Below are 22,788 nucleotides of genomic sequence, written 5' to 3'. Positions count from 1 at the left end.
TCTCCATTTGCCCAGATAGTCACTGCCAACACTTGGCTGGGGTAGCTGATCAAGTTGTTCTGTCCTCTGTCATGGTACCAGGTGTCCTCCACAGGCTCCAATGTACTACCATATCTTCCATTTGCACCTGCATATGCTGTCCATTGCTCTGTCTGAGCCACTGAGGATGCTCAGCTTTGACACACACACTCCACAGTCAGACCATGGAACCTGCAATTCTGTTCATGGTTGGGGTTCTGAGTCCAGCAGTTCAGTTGGGGGCATCCCCAAAGAAACTTTGTCTGAAGTGATCCCAAATCAGAATCTTGTGTGTGCTTGCCAATACAGGGTCGAGCATAGTCCGTTGCCCAAATCAGCTTATGCATGTAAATGCTGGTGATTGCAATTGCTGGACCAATTCTGCCTCCAGCCCTGTCTTCTACACAAACCAATGGATGTTGTAGCCCAGCCCGATCCTTCCCACTACACACTCAGCCCTCACAGAAACCTGTGGGAGCAGCTGCATAGACAGAGTGACCCATAATAACCCCTGCCAGTTATTCCCCTTACACGGTTCTCGTGCTTGCCAGTATATACAGCAGACTGATCCAATCTGTCCCACATCCATTCAGCTCTCATTCATGTCAATGGACATTGAAGCCTAGTTCAATCCAACCAGCCCCACTTTCCAGCCCACACACGTGCTAGTGGGTGCCACTCTGTCTAGCCATGCCTGTCCAAATCCTGGTTCTCATGCTCACCAGTCAGAGTAGCAACACCAGAAGTTAGGTGCCCACTCTTTCCCTAATGGGCCCACTCCTATTCCTGGATCCTGCATTCTCCAGGTGGTTCTGGAGGTTAACTTGACAGAATTAGCCCCCAGTGCCAGCATCTGCTAGCTGATGTTGCAGCAAAGCCCAACCAACCCACACCCACTCTGGCTTATACATGCACCAGTAGGAATAGTCAAGCCAGCCTGGCTTTTTCCTGATCCAGCTAACATGAGGCCCACAGGTATTATAGCCCTGCCTGGCCTTGGTCTGCCCCTATCCCAACTCATGCTCTCCAGTGGGAGTTGTGGTCCAGCAGGGAAGCCCTCCACATTCCCCCTACCGGCTTCGCCCCCTCTACCCTGGGTCCCACGTGTGCTGGTTGGGTGTTGTGGGCTGGTCTGGCATGGGCCTCCTCACCTTGACATTTGCCAGTGGGTGCTTCAGCCTGGCCAGGCCCAGTCTACCCCCAATTCCAGCAGTTCATGCTGGTTGGGGCTACAGCCTAGACCAGCCCAGCCAGCTCCCAGTCCCAGCCCTCATGTGAACTGGCATGTGTTGTGACTGAACCTGGTCCAACCCACATTCTGTTCTAGTGCTTGGATTCACCATCTGGTGATGTGAATTAGTCCTGCCTGGCTTGCCTCTGATCTGCACCAAATGTATGCCAGGGGCCTTGTCTGAGCTGCTCTATTGTGGTTCTTGTGCTCACCTGCAGTGGCTGTGTCCTAACATAAGAGTTTCCCAAGCTCCTCCATCAGAACTTCTCCCAATGCCAGATCTTGCGTCCATCAGTGGGTCCATGGGCCAGCCCTACTTAGTTCACCTCCTGTCCTAGCAGGAACAGTAGCCTTTTCTAACCAGCCTTCAACTGATTCTGGTTTTTATTGTTGGGTGTTACAGCCCAGCCAAGCCTGGTCCACACCCTGACACAGCTCACACCTGGCTCAGCAGGGACAAAAACCTAGCCTAGCCTGTTCTACACCTACTCTGATCCTCATGAGCACCAGTGGGTGCTGGAGTCTATCCCAGTCCGGTGTGCCCAGCCCCAGTCCACACTTGTGCTGAGGGACACTGCAGTCGTATCTTGAACCGAATGCATACCCCACTCTGGCCCCCGTGCTCACCAGTAGGAACCACAATCCAACCAGGGTATCCCCTTAGTTTCCAACCAGGCCTGTTCCCAGCCATAGGTCTTGCATCTGCCAGTGGTTACTCTGACTCAGTTTGGCATAGTCCCTTACCTGTCATGGCCTTTGCCTTTGGCTGCTGTAACATGACCTGACCCGGCTGGCCCCAAGTCCCAACTCTTGCTGGCAGGTGGTGGAACCTGGCCCTGCACAGTCTGCTCACATACCTGGCTCATGCAAACCAGTAGGTGTGACAGCCTAGCCCGGCATGACCTGCATTCCAGCCTGGTTTCTGCACTGGCCAGTAAGCTAAGGTCTGCTCAGCCCTGCCCTGTTCACCCCCTTCCAAAACCAACTTACACATTAGCCAACAGGAGCTACCTTACCCAGCTTACCTGACCCCCAGGCCTGGGAGCTATGACCCACTGTGGGAGTTTTCCACATTCCCCCACTCAGCCCACTCCCGGACCGAGATCTCATGCATGCCAGTGGGTGTTAGGTCCTTACCTGGCATAGCCTGCCTCTGTGACTAAATGCTTTCTTAGAAAATAAATTTGAGAAAAATATTTTGCTCATTGGTACAGAATCTGTTTTTAGGAACAAGCAACTTATACCATTCAGAATGTAGAGGGTAAGGGAGTCCTGAGATGGAGCAGTGTGAGCACAAACCCAGAAACTCAATGGCCAAAATATATGATTTCCCTGGAGTGAATTTCTGCTTCCTTAGCAATGAGAAAAACACTACCTCTTGAACTTTCAAACCCACTGGGGACAAACTCCTTGCTACACACATCTCCCTCTGCCTGAGGCTCCTCCTCTTGGCCTCACTGTGTAAGCACTGAAGCTCCTGGCAGTAATATAGACTGGGTCTCCCATCCCCAGTCTCCCAGAAGGCTCAGTGACAGGCAACAGGTCAAGTGCAGCCAAGGTGTTCCCCAGACATTCTTTTGAGTGCCTGATACTGTTGAATGGAGAGAGGAAATGAATCAGATCTTGGGTCCCATGTATCTGGATTTGAAACAAAGGGTGCTTCCAAATGCTGGTCTGCAAAGCAGCCAACTATGTCAGCAGGGCAATTTGATTTCTAAGTAGACTTGGCAAAGTGGAATTTCTTTGTTTAAAAATAGAATGGCATTCTGTAATCTGGAAATGCTCTTTTTGTTCTAGAAAATGAACATTAATGTAGAGTAGATGAAGGCTGACCTTCTATATATTGGTTTCAGAATCTGGCTAGAACAAACTTTTTTCCAGCATTTATTTGTTTGCTTGTTTATTTAAAGGGCTGAGAGAGAGACAGAAGGAGAGAGACAGAAATCCTATTTGCTGGCTTATTCCACAAATGCCCACAGTAACTAGGACAGAGCCAGTATAAAGCCAGGTGCTGGGCAATTATTCCATATCTCCCACTTGAGTGGCAGGAACCAAATGATTTCAGCAATTATTACTGCCTCCCAGGGTCTATATCGCAAGGAAGCCAGGCTCAGGAACCAGAGTCAGGAATTGAACCCAGATATTCCAGTTAGGGTGTAGGTGTCTCAAGCTCTAGGTTAACTATACTCCCCAGTCTTGTTGCCTTAAAAGTCTTCAGCATCCTCAATGATCTGAATGTCTCAAGGAAAAAAAAACTATGATAATTCACTTCTGTTAAGCAAAGATGCCTTTGAGTACCTACTATAATTCCATACTAGTGAAAATATCAGGACAAATAAAATAACTTGAAATCTCAGGGGAAAATAAGACCAACAAACATGAGGCAGAGTAAGAGCAAGACAACATGCCTCAGTGACATGACCTAGGCAAGAGTTTTATTTTTGGGTCCCGGCACAGTGGCCTAGCAGCTAAAGTCTTCACCCTGAATGCACCAGGACCCATATGGGCACAGGTTCTAATCCCAGCAGCCCTGCTTCCAGCCTGGGAAAGCAGTCGAGGATGGTCCAGTGCCTTGGGACCCTGTATCCACATGGGAGACCTGGAGGAAGTTCCTGGCACCTGGCTTTGGATTGGCACAGCACCAGCCGTTGCAGCCACTTGGGGAGTGAATCATTGGAGAGGAGATCTTCCTCCCTGTGTCTCCTCCTCTCTGTATATCTGCTTTTCCAACAAAAAAAAAAATAGTTATATTTTCCTTTGAATTGACTATTTAAAAAGTCTGGTCATTCTTCATAAAAATAATGAATGTTTCCTCTATTTCTCTATACAGATATGTTCAAATTTTAAAAATTTGAGCTCAGCTATCTTTTTAAAGGAAAAGACCTATTTAATTTTACCTGAAAAGCAGACTGACAGAGAAGGACAAACAAATATCTCCCATTTTCTGGTTCACACTCCAAATGCCTGCAACATACAGTGCTGAGCCAGTCCTGTTGGAGTGTGGGTAAAATGTTATTATTGGACAGTGTGAAGTTCCTTTGTGTGGAGAAAACTGCTACTTTGCTAGGCCAGGAGGCGCCTGGACTTCGGGAGGATTCCACTCTAGCAATAAATCTGTACTTTGCTGCACTGCAACTTTGTGAACCCAAATACAAGGAGGCAAGGGCGCAATTCTTCTCTGGTCCCAAAAACAAGAGGAAGATAAGGGTGTGAAAATGGGATGAGTCATATAGATAATAGGTATGGAAATGAACACGCTGCCTGTGCCTGAAGGCCATAAAAATTAACATGTCTAACATTGTTACTTTTGATATATTTCCCAGCCCCAAAGGGCCTATACAAGCTTCTGTCGTAGGCCCGTTCAAGGTCTGACTGCCCCACTTGACTGGCCTGCATTCCCCAAGAGCAGTCTGACCCCAGCATGCTGGTGCAATGAACTCTGTTTGCATTACCAGTGAGATTCTGTCGTTCTCTAAAGCGCCCCCTGACGTCCAGGGGCTTTAGTCCAGACTCTAACAGTCCCAGACCCAAGCCAGGAGCCATTAACTCTATCTGGGTTTCCCACATGGGTAGAAGCAGCCCACATACTTCAGTCATTAGGCATAGCAGGTGTCTAAAGCTGAATCGAAAATACAGAAGGCCAACTCAAACTGGCACTCTAATAAGCAGTACTTAGCTCACTGTGCTACATCATCCCCAATCATTTTTTTCTGAGCATGGAAGAAATATCCATTAACATGTAAATGTCTTATAAGACCCAGAAAGTGGAAATCTGAGTCCCTTCCTCCTGAAATAACCATTGTCAGCAACTACTTATGCTGATTTCAAAAATACCTATCTACACAGTGGCTCTCGCAAAGAAGTCATTTGAAATACTAATGCTAGAGCACAAGCGAGGGCTGTCAGAAAAATTCACTGACAAGTTGAAGAGACTGGGAATGAACACAGCTCATAGGAACTGAACACCTCAGAGATTCATTTTTAAGAAATGCTGTTGGGGTCCGGTGTAATAGCTTAGTGGCTAAATCCTTGTCTTGCTTCTGCTGGGATCCCATATGGGTGCTGGGTCATTTCCTGGCTGCTCCAGTTCCCATCCAGCTCCCTGCTTGTGTCCTAAGAAAGCAGTAGAGGATGGCCCAAAGCCTTGGGACCCTGCACCCGCATGGGTAACCAGAAGATCCTGGTTCCTGACTTTGGATTAACTCAGCTCCAGCTGTTACGGCCACTTGGAGAGTGAACCAGAGGATGGAAGATCTTGCTCTCTGTATCTCCTTCTCTCTGTATATCTTCCTTTTCAACAAAAATAAATGAATGAATAAATCTTTAAAGAAAAGAGGGTAAAAAAAAAGAATGCTCTCCTAGAGTGCTAACATTAAGCAGATCAGCTCGTTGGTGCCTGGGCTGAAAATGAATAGTGTCAAAAATGCCCCTTTCACTGGTCCACCTCAAAGACTGTCGCCATAACAGAGTATTTCACTAACCTTCTAAAAACCTGTTACCATGACAACCAGATTCACCAACTGTTAGCCTGACTGGAGCCTACACTCTTACAGCCAGAACAAACTATTTTAAAAATCTATTTCTGGAGGACCATCTGTTAAATGTGTGTTTTGTCCAACCATAGAAATGTAAGCATTTTTTCATAGCTGAATTTATTTCATTCCATTAACTACAAAATCACTTATCTGGAAATTAAATTTAATCCAATTCAGAAAACATTTGCTGATATCTGTCTTTTATGCATGTTGTGGTGAGAAAGGCATGGTTTTACTGCCAAGGAACCTACAGTTCAGCAGAAAGATAAGCTACACGCATGACTAACATAGCACCCTGAGCTGAATATAAGTTCCTCCAGAAAAGGCCTAGCAAATTATTACATGGGAAACTATTTCTTAGTGAAAGGACTCATTCAACTATGTACTCACATTCTTAGCGCCTAACAGTGTTTTCAAGGTCATACTCGCTGAATGAATGACTTGGGTAGTTAATGAAAGAATATGTGAGTGAGGGATGGGTAATGGATATGGTTTCATTTTTTTCAGGTAGCACTGGTGATTGGAGTGAAGTGCATAGTTTATTCAGAAGTGGTTGATACATGCATGATTGCTGAATAGGATGTGGGACAGATTGGACCAGTTTGCTGTATATACTGGCAAGCACAAAAACCGGTGTAAGGGGAGGGACTGGCAGGGGTTATTGGGAGTCTCCCCAAATAGGCTACAACTCCCACTAGTGTGTGTGAGGGCTGAGTGTGTAGTGGGAAGGATCAGGCTGGGCCACAACACCCATTGGTTTGTGTAGAAGACAGGGCTGGAGGCAGAATTGGTCCAGCAATTGCAATCACCAGCATTTACATGCATAAGCTGATTTGGGCAACGGACTATGCTGGACTCTGTATTGGCAAGCACACACAAGATTCTGATTTGGGATCACTTCAGACAAAGTTTCTTTGGGGATGCCCCCAACTGAACTGCTGGACTCAGAACCCCAACCATGAACAGAATTGCAAGTTCCATGGTCTGACTGTGGAGTGTGTGTGTCAAAGCTGAGCATCCTCAGTGGCTCAGACAGAGCAATGGACAGCATATGCAGGTGCAAATGGAAGATATGGTAGTACATTGGAGCCTGTGGAGGACACCTGGTACCATGACAGAGGACAGAACAACTTGATCAGCTACCCCAGCCAAGTGTTGGCAGTGACTATCTGGGCAAATGGAGAGTGTAGGTTGGACTATGTCAACCAGTGGATTCTGGAGCTATTTTATCGTGTTTGGAATGGTGAACTCAGCAGTAATTCAGAACAGTTAAACTACTGAAACCTCATAAGCAGAACCGTCAGAGCATGCCCCACATTGGGAGGGCCCTGGGGTGGTGCTAAGTGGCTGGACACAGCATACAGAGGTGTGGGAGGTGGGTGTGTCTTCTCTTCCTATCTCACCCCACCTATCTTGCTTCTCCCAGATACAGGAAGGAAAAAAAGAGAGAATGTGAAATGGTGATCTCACCCATCTTCCTGTAGCCCCTGACACTTATCATCCTAATCAACTATCATTTAAAAAAAAGTGTAATTAATAAAAAAAAATAAAAAGTAAAGCATTTCTAGGCATTCTGCTCTGAAGAGGAAACAATTTCAATGGCCTACAGAGTGTGCTATTCAGCAAGCTATACTTACATACCATTGGGAATTGTTTTTGTATTAACAGCAATAATAATTATGGCTATTACTGTAGCCATTATGGGAGGCCATATATATTGCTCTCATTTAGTTGTCACATAACTGATGTGGTTACATTGCTTTTTAGTCAGAAAGCTGAGATTCAGAGAGGTTAAGTGACTTAACCAAGCTCCCATTGCTAATGAACGAAAGCTATAGAATTCATTATAGGCCAGGCTGGCCCCAGACCCTCATTTTTATCCATAATATCACAACCTCAGAATAAAAACCATGTCTTATCACCAAAGCTGGATGAGAGTGCCTGGAGTATAAGACCTGTGTCTCAAAGCACTCATCAGGCCCAGCCCTGCTCCATGCAGCAATGCACTCAATGAATCCAGAAACCTACTTAGCAAAAATGGTGCTGCAGGTGGAGGAATCCATCATGGGGGGAAGGTTGGGGGAGGGGGAGAGGGAATCCCAATGCCTAAAAAACTGTCACATAATGCCATGTAATTAAAAAAAAAAAAAAAGTGGTGCTGCACCAAGTCTATCACTTTACTCTTTTTACTTGAATAAGCCACAGTGTTTTTGTTTTTCCCCAAAGTCTGGGTGAAGGGGTGACATAAAAGTGTCCATTTAATATTTTGATCCTTGGAATAGTATAAACAGAAGGAAACTATCTTCTTTGTATTTGGTTGAATACTGTGTTCCCCCCACATCCCCCTACTCACACTTGCCCAGAACCTCAGCCTATTACTCTCTGCAAAAGTAAAGTCTTTGAAGATGTAACCAAGTTCAAATAAGGTCATACTGGATTAGAGTGGGCTCTGGTCCAGTGGTTGGTGGGAAATCAGGACACAGACACATGCAGAGAGGACCAGAGTGTGACAACAGGAACAGAGATTGGAGTGTTGTGTCTATGGTCAAGGATCGCCAAGGGTTGCTGATTGCTACTAGCATCTAGGAGAGAGGCAAGAAACAGACTTTCTCCCAGAGCCTCCAGAAGGGAATGACCGACCCTCCTGACACATTCATTTCAGACTTCTAGTCTTCATTACTGGGACAGCTTCCTTACACCTCTAGTGTGGAAGCCACCCTGTTGTGGTGCTTTGTGACAGCAGCTGAGGACCAAACCAACAGGGTCTGGCTTGGGGAAAATGGGCACATTAGGGAAGGTGCCCTGATCTTCCTGATTCAGTGGCTACTCCTAATAACTCCCTGGTTGTTGAATAAAGGATGGGTTCACCCTTCTTTCCTACCTTGAAGGGCTTTCTATACATAATTGTAGTATCCTGACTATAGGCAGTGTCACCTGCCTCACCATGCCCTAAGTGGGCAGGAAGTCACAGACAGTGTAGTAGAGACAGACAGACTTCCTCGGGACCCTCTTCCTGTATGTCTTTATAAATTCTGGGCTGGCTTACCTGCCAGGCCTGGCATGCTGGTCCCACTTGGATCATCTGGATGTGGTGTTGAAGGTGGGTCATAACCAATCACCAAGTCAATAGTTGCCTGGGGAAAAATAAATCATTGCAGATAGAATCAGGACACTGAAATATTACAGTCCATGCACATCAACTCAGCAGGAGTCAAAGTCTTAGGTGGGATGAGCAAAGGGCCAGGAAGCAAGAAAAAGAAAGTACAAAGTTTGCTATCTTCCCAAAGTCAGTCACCATGGAGTGTAGAAGGCACTACCTGTTCCAGGTTGCCAAGTGATAAGAGGAAGCTTCATGAGCTAGAGCAAAACTATGTGCAACAAGTGTGAACCTGTAACCAACCTCCATTTTCTGTCTCACAAGAGATACAGTTCTTTCCATGTGAAGTTTCATGTATGTATATATCTAGATACACACATATATGTACATATACATTGATATACATACACACATACATACGTGTACATATACTTATGTGTTTCATGAATCTATGAGATTTTAAAAAGTTTTGCTAAGGAAAACCAACATAAAGTTGATAATTTTCATTTTGCCTATACCTACAGAACTATATCACAGAAAATAATCATTTTTTTAAAAACGAAAAAAATAAATTTTGTTACCAAATAAATAAATAGCTTCCAATTTTCCAATTTAAAAAAAAAAAGCAAACTTGGTCTCACATCAGACAACACTAGTAAGTACCTATCAAGAGGTCATAATGAGAAAACAAGCAGCTACTGGTACAATAAACATCTTGGTTTTCCAGGATAGTATTAACAAACTGGCTTTTACAGAATATTTCAAGGAATGGCTGAATCACAGAGTTACAACCACATAATGAACACGCCATAGAACTCTAGCAGGACAAGTCCCACTCTATGGATTCTGTCATAGAAAATCTAACTACTTAATTTGCTTGTTCTGTGGTCAAGAATCTAGGACAAGCTCCATGTAATGGACCCATTAATGGACAGATCAAATGTCTGTTTTAAGTATAACGAATTAATTATCCATCCACACTCTGTAAGTAGCACTGCTTAACCATCTGATTTCTCAACCATTCTACAAGCGGGAAAAGCTCACCCCAGTGTCTTGTCCCCTTTCATTTAGCAGAGAAATCAGTTTGTATGGCAGAGATCTGCTCTGGTCCCCAGTCAGATCCTTCAGGGCCACAGTTGCTGAGCCGATTAACCTGCAGGGGAGACAAGAAAGCACGCACAGCCTAAGCAGGATGCCTGCTTCCCTCGTGTCACAGGATCACCAGGTCCCTCTTTTCATCTGGCATCATTCACATCACCAAACAAAATGGGAGCCATTTTGTTCTCATCCTCACAGGGCACTCTGGCTGTAAACATTTCTGTCACCACTTACCTTAACAAGCAGTCATTCCAGGAGCCAAACTAGTGCCCATAACATTTCAACAATCATGAATGACATAGACGAATTTATACTTAGGTAAAACCTGAATATAACCCCATTTCCTCCAACCCTAGAATCCAAGAACAGAGAAAGATGGGGCAAAATTCAATGAAAAGACAGCAGCAGCATTCTTCTTTCATGGACATTCCAAGGGATCCATAAAATTCCATCCATTCTAAAAATGATCCTTCAGGGAGACCTTCCCAAAGTGTCAATGGGCTTACAGGTTACCAAAGGGGTTAACTTGATATTGGAAATACTCTGGAGCAACTTTCAGAACCTGTACATGTCTACTTCTTGTTTACTGGACCCCAGCAGTTAAAGTCAGCCTCTTCCTAGAGCCCACCTCTGTCATACAGTATGCAGCATCTTGGCTCCGAAGTCTCCTTGTGGCCCAGCTCACTGCAGTGAAGCTCCCTAGAGCCTTGTGATTGTTCTGTTAGGGTAGAAGAGTGCTTATTCTAACACTAACAGAATGGAAGAATAGCTCAATTTGCACGTACTGAGCATGAATATCCAAAATATTTCCATTTTAGCCAGGGCACGTGATCCAAAATATTTAGATGGTATATATCCAAAGAGTTAGTCACAATGAAAATAAATGACATCTGAAAAATTATCTGTAAATTGGAGGTTGTGAAATATGATAAAACAGAAGGCAAACTGGAGAAACTCCCTTTGTGAAATGCAATCAGCCTAGAGAGTGACTGTACTACAGAACTGAAAAAGTAGGTGAGAATCTTTAAATGTTACTTTCATCTTACTTACATTTGCAGCAATTTATACAAATAACATAGCATGACAGAACAGAAAGTCATTAGCATAAAATAGAAAACTAAGCATCAAGTCCTTAAAGTGTTAGAAGAAATACCTTAGGCCAAAAAACACAAGGAAATGTAGCCGAGTATTTTTAGAGAATTCCAGGCCTTCAGGAGAAAAATAATAAAAAGGAAGCTCATCTGATGGAGAAATCATTCATTTTATTTTAAATTTTTTTCAAAAATCAGGAAGTGAAAGTTGATGTCAACATAGGGGCATCATTTTTGTGGTAACAGATGTGTATTCATATTCTCCCCACACAGACCTCAGAAATGGACTAGGGTGCACAGCTGGAATCCATAGCCCAATACCTACACTCTGTGACCTGACATTATTAATAAAGAAATGACTTCATGTCTATGAAGAGACACACCAGGGCACCCAAAAAAAAAGTGCCTGAAAATTGAATTAATTATTTTGGTACAAACAATCTTGAAATCCATGTATTTTTTTATGATAGGCATTTAACATGACTTTTTTAATATCTGTCATATTACGTATTACATTGCAAAAGAGCAGGAAACTGCCATTTCCTCCAGTTTACCCAATACGATTTGTACATGGGATCTTAGAAGACTGCACTTTCTCATAAAAACCATCACATGAAATGCTCAAAAACAGTGAAAGTCTCTTCTCTAACATCAAAAATAAAACTTTCAGTGGGAAAGGGAAAAGTTAAATTTCATCTCCAGTGGCATAAGTGAGTTTTTCAGTCCTTTTAGATCTATAAAGAACTTGGGTCTCCTGATCAGTGTGGACAAGAAATGGGAGCTTTGGAGAACAGGATTTTAAATGAACACATTTATTTAATACATTTTACTCAATTAATTATATGAAGTTTTCTTATCCATTCAATGTTTAAATATACATTCTTGATTAGCAGAGATAGAAACAAGGTTAGATCTCCCATCTCCATACAGGTCATTCCCCAAACGCCTGCCACAGTCAGGGGCCTAGACCTCCAAGTGTGTCTCCTATGAGAGTAGCAAGTGCTTGAGCCATCACCTGTTGCTTCCCAGAGTGCATATTGGCAGGAAGCTGTATTGGAAGTGGAGTCAGAACTTGAGCCCAGGCACCCTGGTATGGTTTGTGGACACGTGGAACTACTCTGCCTAATGCCTGCTCCTCACCTGGATTTTTATTCTCTTGCCACATTGTGAAAAGAGATTTCAGGAGAGGCCTTCAAAAAGTTCATGAAAAGTATGTTATGAGAGATGCATGAATTTAAAATTTTACAACAAAATGAACATCTTGTAATCCCATTTTTCCCATAAATTCTTTGGGGTACCTTCACATGGGTCTGTCTTACGCCGATATACCAAAACCTCTGAGGTTGGGTAACTTGGCTCCCAGCTTTTGGGGCTATAAGCACAGGACGTGGCAGCCCCACTAGTCTGGCCTCTGGGGAGGGCCTTCTGACTACATCACAGCATGGATGGTGTCAGGGTGGAAATGCATGTGACAGGGAGAGAGCAGTCACATGGTAAGACAGGAAGCCAGAGAGATTCAGGGATCTGGATCTTTCTGTAACAATTCATCCTCTCAGGAAGGCTCCTATGAGAACAACACTATTCCCTTTGGAGGGCAGCATCCCCAAGGATCGAGTGACCCTGCAGCAGGTCCCACCTCTTCAAGTTTCTACCACTGAAGTCTGCACCTGGAGACTAAGCTGCCAGCACATGAACCTTTTGATCAGGGAGGGGACACATCCGAAGCACATGCAATCCACAGCAAAGGTCTGCTCATTAGTCCATTCCTTCCAGATGATTCTTACATAAAGGCAGTATCTCTAAAATCTCACCTGCCTCTCTCCACTCCCACAGAGTGTGAGCCTGAAGAAAATGCCCTTCCTTCATTTAAAAGCGGGACAGTAAGCTGTGGGGCTCTTGTTTTTTTTTTTTTTTTAAGATTTATTTTTATTGAAAAGTCAGATAAATAGAGAGGAGGTGGAGACAGAGAGAAAGATCTTCTGTCCACTGAGTCATTCCCCAAGTGGCCGCAACAGCTGGAGCTGAGCCAATCTGAAACCAGGACACAGGAGCTTATTCTGAGTCTCCCCTATGCAGCTGCAGGGTCCCAAGGCTTTGGGCCATCCTCTACTGCTTTCCCAAGACACAAACAGGGAGCTGGATGGGAAGCGGGGCCACCAGGACACAGATCTCAGCACATGCAAGGCGAAAACTTTAGCCACTAGGCTACCATGCCGGGCCCAGCGGTAGGGATCTGAATAGTTTTTAAGAGCTGTAGTTGGAGCTGGTGTTGTGGCATAGTATGCTAAGCCTCCACCTGCAACACCAGCATCCCATATGGGTTCCAGTTCCTGTCCCAGTGGCTCCATTTCCAACCCAGCTTCCTGCTAATGGCCTGGGAAGGCAGTGGAGGATGGCCCAAGTCCTTGAGCCCCTGTATCCATGTGGGAGACCTGGGAAAAGATCTTAGCTCCTGGCTTTGGACCAGTCTAACTCCAGTCACAGCTGTCATTTGAGGAGTGAATCAGCAGAAGGCAAATCCCTGTCTCTCCTTCTTTCTCTATAACTTTGCCTTAAAAACCAAACAAAAGCAGCAAACTGGCAGGTTTTGAAGTCATCTGACTGATATTCTGAGATACCAGCCTTGAAAGATGTTCTTTGGAGATCTTCCTAATCTAAATGCTGGACTCAGAACCCTAATGAAGAAAAGAGAGAAGACAGAACAGGTCAACCAACCATCTAAGCTATGATGGACTATGTCAATCAGTGGATTTTTCAAAGCCCTCATAGTGCTTGGAGTGGCAAGATTGACAGCGATTGATAACTGTGGCAATATCAAAACCACTTGAGCAAGAACCTCAGAGCATGCCCTACATCCGGGACCTGGGGAGGGTGGGAAACTGGGTGGGTCTTCTCCCTTAAATACCCCCCTTTAAACATGAAGGTAACAATATGGAAAACATACTAGTATTATCCACTTTCCTGTAGCCCTTGAACCTTCTTACCCTAATTAACTATGTAAAGAATGTCAAAATAAAATTTAAAAAAAAAAAGATGTTCAAAGAAACAGACTTTATCCATAAGTCATAGCCTAACTCTTCGACCGAAGAGTTACACACTCAAACGTGTGCAGATTTGCTTTTACAAAGTCAAAATGACCTGCATCTCTATCATTACTAAATAAATCTGCCAACACACAGTGCAGAGCGCTGGGATGACGTGCAAAGAGGCCTCGCCTGAGGCTGGAGCAGCATTTCCCCACCCCGGCTCCGATGACCTCTTAAATTAATTACGTGTTGTGCAGGGGATCTGTTCTGTGCTTTGTCAGATGTCCAAAAGCACCCTTGACCTCCACTCATCAGATGCCAATAGCAGCCCCCTCCATCATGATCTCCAAAAAGAACCCCATACATCGCTAATAGGCCCCAGAAGGACAAATAACCCCAGCCAGAAAACGACTACTGTTCCGGGCATACCTCTGTCTCAGCTGTCTCTGAGGCCTTGGCTAAGTCATGGCAATTCTCTGAGCTCATTGCAATATTTGCAAACTAGTGGAATAAAGTAGAGAATTCCTCAGACCTTTTTCAGCTATAAAAACCCACTCCTAGAGTTGAAAAGGGTATGTTTTTTGTCGATGTCTATTTAGAAAAAGTTAAATATTTATTTTTCCTTTCTCTTAAGGTTTTTGCTTTCTAATTTAGAAGCGGGAAAATCTCCTAGAATACATCTATGCCTGACAATCTAGAATTCTAGGCAGAGTTTCTGCCTTCTAGAATGTTGGGCTGGAATGTCATGGATCAAAATTATTTTACACATGGTATCAGGGGAATGGCCCAGCAATGATACGTAGTGCAATAGGGAATGGTGGGGCTTGTGGCTGACTGGCAATCAGGCTTGTTCACTATTGACCTTTTAAGGACATGAACAGTTCAAACCCTTCCTCTGTTTTCACCCCACGGGAGGGGAATAACTGCTGACCAAAGATGGAGTGAAACAGAAAAAGCCCGTCATAAAGCCTAACCTGCTTCTTCTCTGAGAAATGTTAGTCTCATTGTGTAGGACTTCCTTCCTCAACATACAATCCTGATGCCTTTGTAGGTGAGGCACAGCAAAGCTGACGTTTTCAGCTGGAAGCACAGGTTGTGTGTTCAGCAAAAAGCCAGGGAAGACTTTAATCCCAAAGTCATTTTATAGTGAGAATGAATTGAGGAGGAAAAACTGTCCAAAACAACCTCTCAGAGCTTAAACTGAGAGTCTAGGAGAACATTCCCTCTAGGTAAGTCTGAGCTCTGAGTAACTCCCTGGCATGCCTGGCCCAGCCTATTTTCTATGGTGTTGCCTGGATACAAAATACTGTAAAAAACTGGGAAATGATGACTTGGCCTCCTACACAGGCAATCAGAGCATTTGGGTCTGACCCCAATTTCCTTTAAAGGAGGCGACACTGAACCTAAAAACCCTTTTCCTTCATATTACTAAGGCTATAAATATGCTAGGATGTAACAGCAACAGCAAAGGGGAAGCCTTCTCCTGGACTTTTTTCTTGAAGAATAAAAGTCTCCTTATGGACCCCACCCAACACTAAAGCAGACCGGACCTCAATCTCCTAAGAAAAGTTTACAGAAAGAGAAACTTAAGGTCTTTATGCTCTCCAGCTTCACTGTGGAATTAATCAACTGCAGATGCCCTCTAAAATAAAACAGCCAGGCATGCTCCCCTTTCCTTCGGTTCCTGAATGTCAAATACTTTTGAGTTGTGTTTCCACACAACATGGAATGAATTTGAAACAATGAGAGGAGTGACTTGAAAATTGGATGTTTATGACCAGGGGAAATCAAAGAGTTTCACAACAGGATAAGTTTCAGCTTAGAAATTCAAGTGTTAGTTAAGAAGGCCTCTAACTTTTTTTTTTCTTCTTAAAATACCGCTTGTTTAAAAAATGCTCCTCCCCCTGCCATTAGCATTGCCGCAAATGTTGACAGCCACATGCCTCTGCAATGAGTAAGGGCCACGCAGGCTGAGGCACACCAACTTGTGCAGTGCAGCAGGGACACAGCCCACAGGGATCACTGGAGGAGGGTTACCAGAAATCCTTTCACAGAGAAAGATACAGTGGAGGCTGGAAAATGAACCACATGGCTCTGCTCCAGCCTCCAGAGCCAGCATCATTCTGCTCCTCAAGGGGAATGGCAACCCCGAGGAGGAATGTTCCCACTGGCTTCCAAGCTGTGCCCAGATTCCCTTGGGAAAGCCCCAGGAAGACAGACCATGATGGCCCACCTCTAGAAGCACTGGGTTCCCAGCTGACAGAGCTCTGTAATTTTAAGGAGGCCTGTGCAACCTGTGAGGTTCTGAGGCTGGGACTCTCTCCTCTTCCTCACATACTTCCCTCCCCTGGGCCAGGATCCATCAGAGTCCTCCCTGATCTCCAGTCTAAAGGTGGCAGAGCCAGACATGGCCCCCATGATGAGCCACACTGTGCCAGGGGTAACTGACCAAGGCTCTTTGCTAGGCCAAACTACAGCCATGTTCTGGAACATTCCCCAGTTCATCCGTGCTCTTCTTCACGAAATCCAGTTTCAGCTGAGAATCCTGCTTAGTTGGCTTAACAACAGCCCCTCGTCCTTGACATCAGCTCACCCTCCATAGCAGTGGGTTGGTGACTCTCCCTCTACCATCGCTCCTGTGAGGTCTGATCACCTGGCTTCTCTTCAGCAAGAATCCTGTCTAGTTGAATTAACCAGAAGCCCCCTCCGCAGCCACCACTGCCACCTCCCACATACACCCTTGCATCTGTCATTTTCTCTGGGTAATTTTCCTTCCACTCACCCTTACCCCCACCCTTGGGCTGTAAATGCCACTTGAGCCCAATCTTTTTCATCCAGTGTGAGACTGTGTGGTAGCAGCCCCTGTCTCTGTGGAATGGCCCCAAACAGCCTGCTGACCAGGCTTTAGCCAAGGCCATTGAGTAGTGCCTTCCTTTGCCTAGCAGAGGAAGCAGACCATACCATACAAAAACCTAGTTAAGGCAAAATCCCCACAAATAGCAGTTCCTCAGTTGTCCCTCACCCTGACTGAGTGTCTGGGTTATCTTCCAGCCCTGTCTCAGCAATGCTTCCCTACAGTGCCCTGTGGCAGAAGCAAAGGGTGTTGTAGATTCCAGGGACCTTGAGTCAGATCTCAGAGAAGTCTTACACCCAGGAAGTCTGAGCACAATGGCCTGAACCAGGGACTCTCACAGGGAGCCTGTGGAAGGTGGAGATGAGGAGGACACTGGCCAGGCAGGCTCTGGGGAGGGGAGCATGTGTAGCTGAAAAAACTTCTGATATGAGTTTGGAAGTCTAACGATTGAGCCAAATAGACAGGAGTGAAGAAAACTCCATTAAAATCTGTATCACAGGCCTAATCACCTGTGCCCTTCCATGGCTTCCCCTCCTCCACTGAATGCTAGGACTAACGGAGAACCCTGAGGCTTTTTTTCCTGTCCATGCAAAGGGATGTAGGTTTTTCATAGTTAGAAATGCTAGTCCTGAACTGTGGTTCCTATACCTACTATGCCCAAGCCATCCTTGCACTTTTAGCAAACTCCTCAAGCCCAGACCTTGGACTTACTGCCCCAGTGTGAAGTTTGCGCAGAATTCACCTGATTCTCGAAGCTACTCTTTCTCCAGCAGTTCCTGCCATAGAAGATGTCTCCTGATAGCTGAGTCAAGGGCTGCATGTCAAGTCCAGGTCTTCTCACCAAAAGCCTCTTGGCAGAGGAGACCTGAAGCCAATTACCCTGTGTCTACAGAGCTAACTCTGTCATTTGCCCTCTCACTCTCTTGATCATTCATATGCTTGACACTTGGTGAGCAATTAGAGCCTGGCATAGTGATTGAGATCACAGAAGTAGGAAGACCTGACTAATCTGGACTTAGCCTTGCACCACAGGCCGTGTATAGGCTAACTATTCTTAGTCTCTGCCTTCCCATCTGTAAATGGGGCACAATGACAGCTCCTACTTAAGATATTGTTGTAGGGATTAAAAGGATGATGTGGCACATGCTTTACTGTCACCTTTTACTATTATTTCAGATGCCAATCTAGAAAAAAAAAATTGGGAGAACAACAAATGTCCAAGGATGGGACTCTAGGCCAATACAAACAGGAAATGCTGATTTGAACCCACATATAGACTAAACCATAGGAAATTGAGGATAGTGATTCAGGAACCTGGGCAAGCAGACACGAACAAACTCATGAAAATCTTACATAACTATTCACTTCTATACAACCCCTGTGCATTTTTTATTTGAAAGGAAGAGAGATAAAAAGAGAAAGATCTCCCACCTATGAACTTACTTCCTAAATGCCTGCAACAGCCAGGGCTTGGCCAGGCCAATATCAGGAGCCTGGAACTCAATCTAGGTCCCCCATATGGGTAGCAAGGACCCAGCTATTGCAGCCATCATCTGTCTATCTGCATATTCCTCTCCTAAATGCCTTCAATTGCCAGGGCTGGGCCAATTCAAAACCAGAAGCCTAGGAGTCCATCAGGATCTCCCATATGGGTGGCAAAGACCCAATTACCTCAGCTGCCTTTCCAAGCACATTAGCAGGGAGATGGGTTGGAAGCACAACAGCCAGGACTGAGACCAACCTTCAGATATGGGATATGGGTGTCCTTATCTATGGCTTAATCCAGTGTCACAGTGTTGACCCCATGAATAAAGCCATAGGTCTCATTAGAGGCTCATTATAAAATAGTCCCCTAAAGAAATCCTTATATAAAAGCATCACTTAGACCAGCATACACTCCCTCGTCACTCTGCTATCTCCAATTTCCCCTGCTTTATTCTTAGTTCTAGTACTCATCGCTATCTTGTATTCTGCATACATATTTGTAGATCATCAGATTATAGTACAATCAAAGGCACAGGGAACCCCCACTGTCTAGACCATTATTCAACACATAGTAGGTATTGGTAAATATTTATGGAATGGACACATTAATTGGTGCATCATTGCAGGCTGTCCAACAGTCTTCCAACAGCTAAAATTGTCCCTTCCTAAGAAGCCATCTTACAAAAGGCAGTGAAAAGATAGACTCTTATTATGAAATGCTTTCTCTTTCAGCCTTCTCTGAGTATCTTTCCCCTAGTATGACTCACCCTCACTAACTCACAAGATCCTGAAGGATGTATTCAGGCCTGTGATGCTCCCAGACATCACAGTTTGGCTTATGCAGGATCCAGAGGATCCAAATCATCTTGGATCCTGTCCTGGTTTTTCTGCCTACTAAAAATATGCAGCTAAGAAGGGTTCAGAGCAAAGTTCTGCTTCTGAGTAACCTGTGCTCTTGGTTTGATTTCCACCCAGGCTGAGAAGCTGCTCCAGTCAGCAGAGTTTGCCTTAGCCCCTGGGCTGATCAACCCCACTCACCACAGCCCTTAGAGAGGGGACAGCTCAACTAATCCCACCATCGGGCATTCACAAAGTCAGGATTAAGTCTCAGAACTAGAAGAAATAGAAGCACTAAAAGCTTGAAGACAAAAACTTTGGTATATCCAGAAACAAAAATTTCTTATAAGTAACAGTACGCTTACCCCCACCAAAATATCGCATTCCAAACCACAGTCCTTCTCTTTTCTCTGGCTTAACAAAACCTTTGATTAGGAAATGAGCACATTTCACAACCTAAGCTTGTCCTTTTTCTGGTTAATCCTAGAGCCTTCTGGATCTGTGTATATTATGGTATCCTCTCTCACACACACATACAGAGAGAGAGAGAGAGAGAGAGAGAGAGAGAGAGAGAGAGAGAGAACATGAATCTGAACATGAACAAACCTTGGAAAGTCTGAGTTCTGTGTAAGTGGATTTTAACATACCTAAGTTTAAGTGTTCTAAACATAACTAGGTTTAAGTGCCTTCACTTACAGGCCTGGGTGACCTTAAGGAATTTGGTCACCATCTCTGAGTCACATTTTTCGCATTTATAAACTGGGGAGAAGACTGACTTAGTGTCACCATAAAGATTTAATGTGATTACATGTAGAATAGTTTTAGCACAATCCTTGGCAGGTGGTAAACCCACAAAACACATTTTTCTATTCTGTTCTTTGGGAAATCAAAGTATCTTTCCTTAAGTATATCAAATTTGTCCTTTTGTCTAGAATGTATTGAAGAAGCATTGTAATCTCTGAAAGAAAGAAAGAAAGAAAGAAAGAAAGAAAGAAAGAAAGAAAGAAAGAAAGAAAGAAAGAAAGAAAGAAAGAAAGAAAGACTTATCGAAAGCCATCCAACAGTAAGTAGCAGAACCCAAATCCCAGCCAACCTCATGATGAGACAGCTGGCCACTCACCCACTGTCTTATGTGAGAACTTGAATGTCTTTACTTCTTGGGACATTATCAGGGTTGTTGTTATCTCTTTACTTGCAATATGGCCAAATAGATGCCTTGCACAATGATTTATATTAAGTTGCAGCTTTCAACTTTGCATTTATATGAAAGTAGATGCAACGGTGGTTTTGCATGCACATGTATATACACATGCAAGGGGGAAAAAACAGCCACAAATGCAAACTCAGAGATAATCATGGTCATTTAAGCTCAGACATTGTAATTTTCACCTTGTTTCATATGGCCTTTTTCATATCTTTCATGTCTACCTAATCTGCTCAAGCATTCCTCTAACTTCTTTATGCACTATAATAAAAATGTCTCTTCTTGCTGCTCATGTCTACTCAGAACACCATCAGTGGCATTTCTGGATCTATTGATTGTTCTTTCTGCATGTTGCTGAGGTAAGCTCCTTCTCCCTGCAGTATCAGTTTTCCACTCATGCTGGTGAGAACATAAAGTATCCCCAGCTCTCCGTGAGCCCTAGAGACTGTACTGTTGGCCTCTTCCAGGTTGACTCTTTCCCCTACATCCAAGAGTTTCCTCACTGGTCGGTGCTCAGCCAAAGATACAAGGAGAACTTTCCATAAATCCCTTAGTGTTTTATGTAGTCATCGGGAGAAGGGGTGCAGGGAAGGGGTAGCATCCTCCCCTTGGCCTTCCTGCCACTTTGGCATCTGTAGACTCCTTTCTGACTCTTTCCAACTATGGAGGACTGCCAGAACCTGCCTTGTGCCCTCTTGTCTGCATTGTGGCTTGGCAAAGAAAGTTCCTGGGCAGTCAGTTGCATTCACCTCCATCTCTCTGGGACCGCTGTACTGTGCCAGCCTTGTACAATATCTGACTACTACTGCTACATATTTTTTCCCTTTGTTTTAGTCATGTCACATGGGAGAGTAAATCTGGTCCCTATGATGTCATTGCAGTGTAAATCAAACTTTCAAATTACAGATGCTTTCTGAGGCTTGCCAGGGGAGGTTAAGTCAGTTGCCCAAGGCCATTTCCTGGTAACCAGCAGAACTGGGTCTCTAATCAACCTATGTCAAGCTCTAGAATCCCAGCCCCTAATGGCTATGCTCTACTGCCTTCACACACACACACCCCACGTCACTCCCACCCTGAGCTCAGGCTTCAGTGCCAAATCTCTTGTCCAGAGGGCTTGAGCTTTGTGAGAGTCATTCCCCTAACCCTGTGTTCTGATCCCATGGCAAGTTAAATTCATGTTGGTACCGGAAAGCTGTTCCCAAGAGCTGAAGTGGACAGATTCTACATAAATGACCCTATTACCAGTAGGCTGATATAACAGCCACAAGGTGCTTTGTGAACATTAAATTCCATGTGTGTAGTAGATCATGAACTTACCTGTTCATCTGAATATAAATATTGAGAGCCTCCTATATGCTAGGCACTGTACCAAGTGTTAATGTTATAGCACTGAACAAGACAGATGTGAAATTTTGCTGTCTAGCAGAAGAAAAACAAAAAGATTGAAGAGACAGATGGTGGTGAATACTTTGCTGGATATAACAGATGTACAACAAAACACACACGCTGAATACTTATCTGAAACCCAATCCTAAGCTCTATCAGCCCACATGAACACCTTCCACCATCCCTGTCCTCTTGAGAGCTCCCTAACAAGAAGCTCACTGAATAAAGCAAGCAGAACTATACAATGCCAAAAGCTCAGTTTGGAGACAAGATTTTACATGCACCTCAGTTTGAGGAAAAACACATTTCCTGCAGAAGGAACAGCAGACTCCAGAGCCTTCTTTGGAACCTCTTCCTTCTCTTGGTGTGCACATAGTTATGGACACACATACACACACATACACATCTGAACTCCCACATCTTGCATCCCTACATGTTCAGTATCCTGATGACAATCATTTTGTAGACACAGGAGTGGAGTGGCAGTAGGTCCCATCAAAACTTTGTGCCTTTGATCTCTCGACTTCTCAGTCATGATGAAGATCAAATGAGATGAGATACTATCTCTGAACCTATCTCTTCTCCACAGGAGAATGTCACTTAAAAAGTTCAACAGGACAAAGATACCTACTTTAATTTTTAACTAGGGAAGAGCTTATCAAAGTTACCCACAAAGGTACCCTTATCAAAAGTATCTTGATTTTGAGAGTTCTTGTTTTTCAAAATTAGGAAGAAAAATTACTTTCATTTTAGCAAAGACATAATCAGAAGTTTCTAGTTTAACATTAAAGTTGTTTAGTACATTCTGACATATATCTGCTGTGTGACTTTGAGGGAAGCTGTGAAGATTAAATAGAATAATGGATGAGAGGAATGGGCATATCCCATGGCACCCTCTAAGTTTTAAGTGATGGCTATTGCCTATT

The 22,788-nt window shown here is 44.3% G+C and overlaps 1 protein-coding gene across 2 annotated transcripts in view; it reads right to left on the bottom strand.

The window, feature by feature from the left end:
• Positions 1–22,788, bottom strand: part of MYOF (myoferlin) — a 148,660-nt gene that overhangs the window by 93,582 nt on the left and 32,290 nt on the right. For both annotated transcript variants that reach the window (XM_040992448.1, XM_040992449.1), the window contains exons 4-5: positions 9,926–10,034; positions 8,831–8,918 (exon numbers count right to left, since the gene is read on the bottom strand). In XM_040992448.1, the coding sequence (XP_040848382.1) occupies positions 8,831–8,918; positions 9,926–10,034 (197 nt within the window). The remainder of the gene's footprint in view (positions 1–8,830; positions 8,919–9,925; positions 10,035–22,788) is intronic.

Source organism: Ochotona curzoniae, unplaced genomic scaffold (assembly GCF_017591425.1).
Source record: "Ochotona curzoniae isolate NIBS_2020 unplaced genomic scaffold, NIBS_Ocur_1.0 contig_66, whole genome shotgun sequence".
In the NCBI taxonomy this organism is placed as follows: domain Eukaryota; kingdom Metazoa; phylum Chordata; class Mammalia; order Lagomorpha; family Ochotonidae; genus Ochotona; species Ochotona curzoniae.
This window is presented reverse-complemented; position numbering and strand designations above follow the sequence as displayed.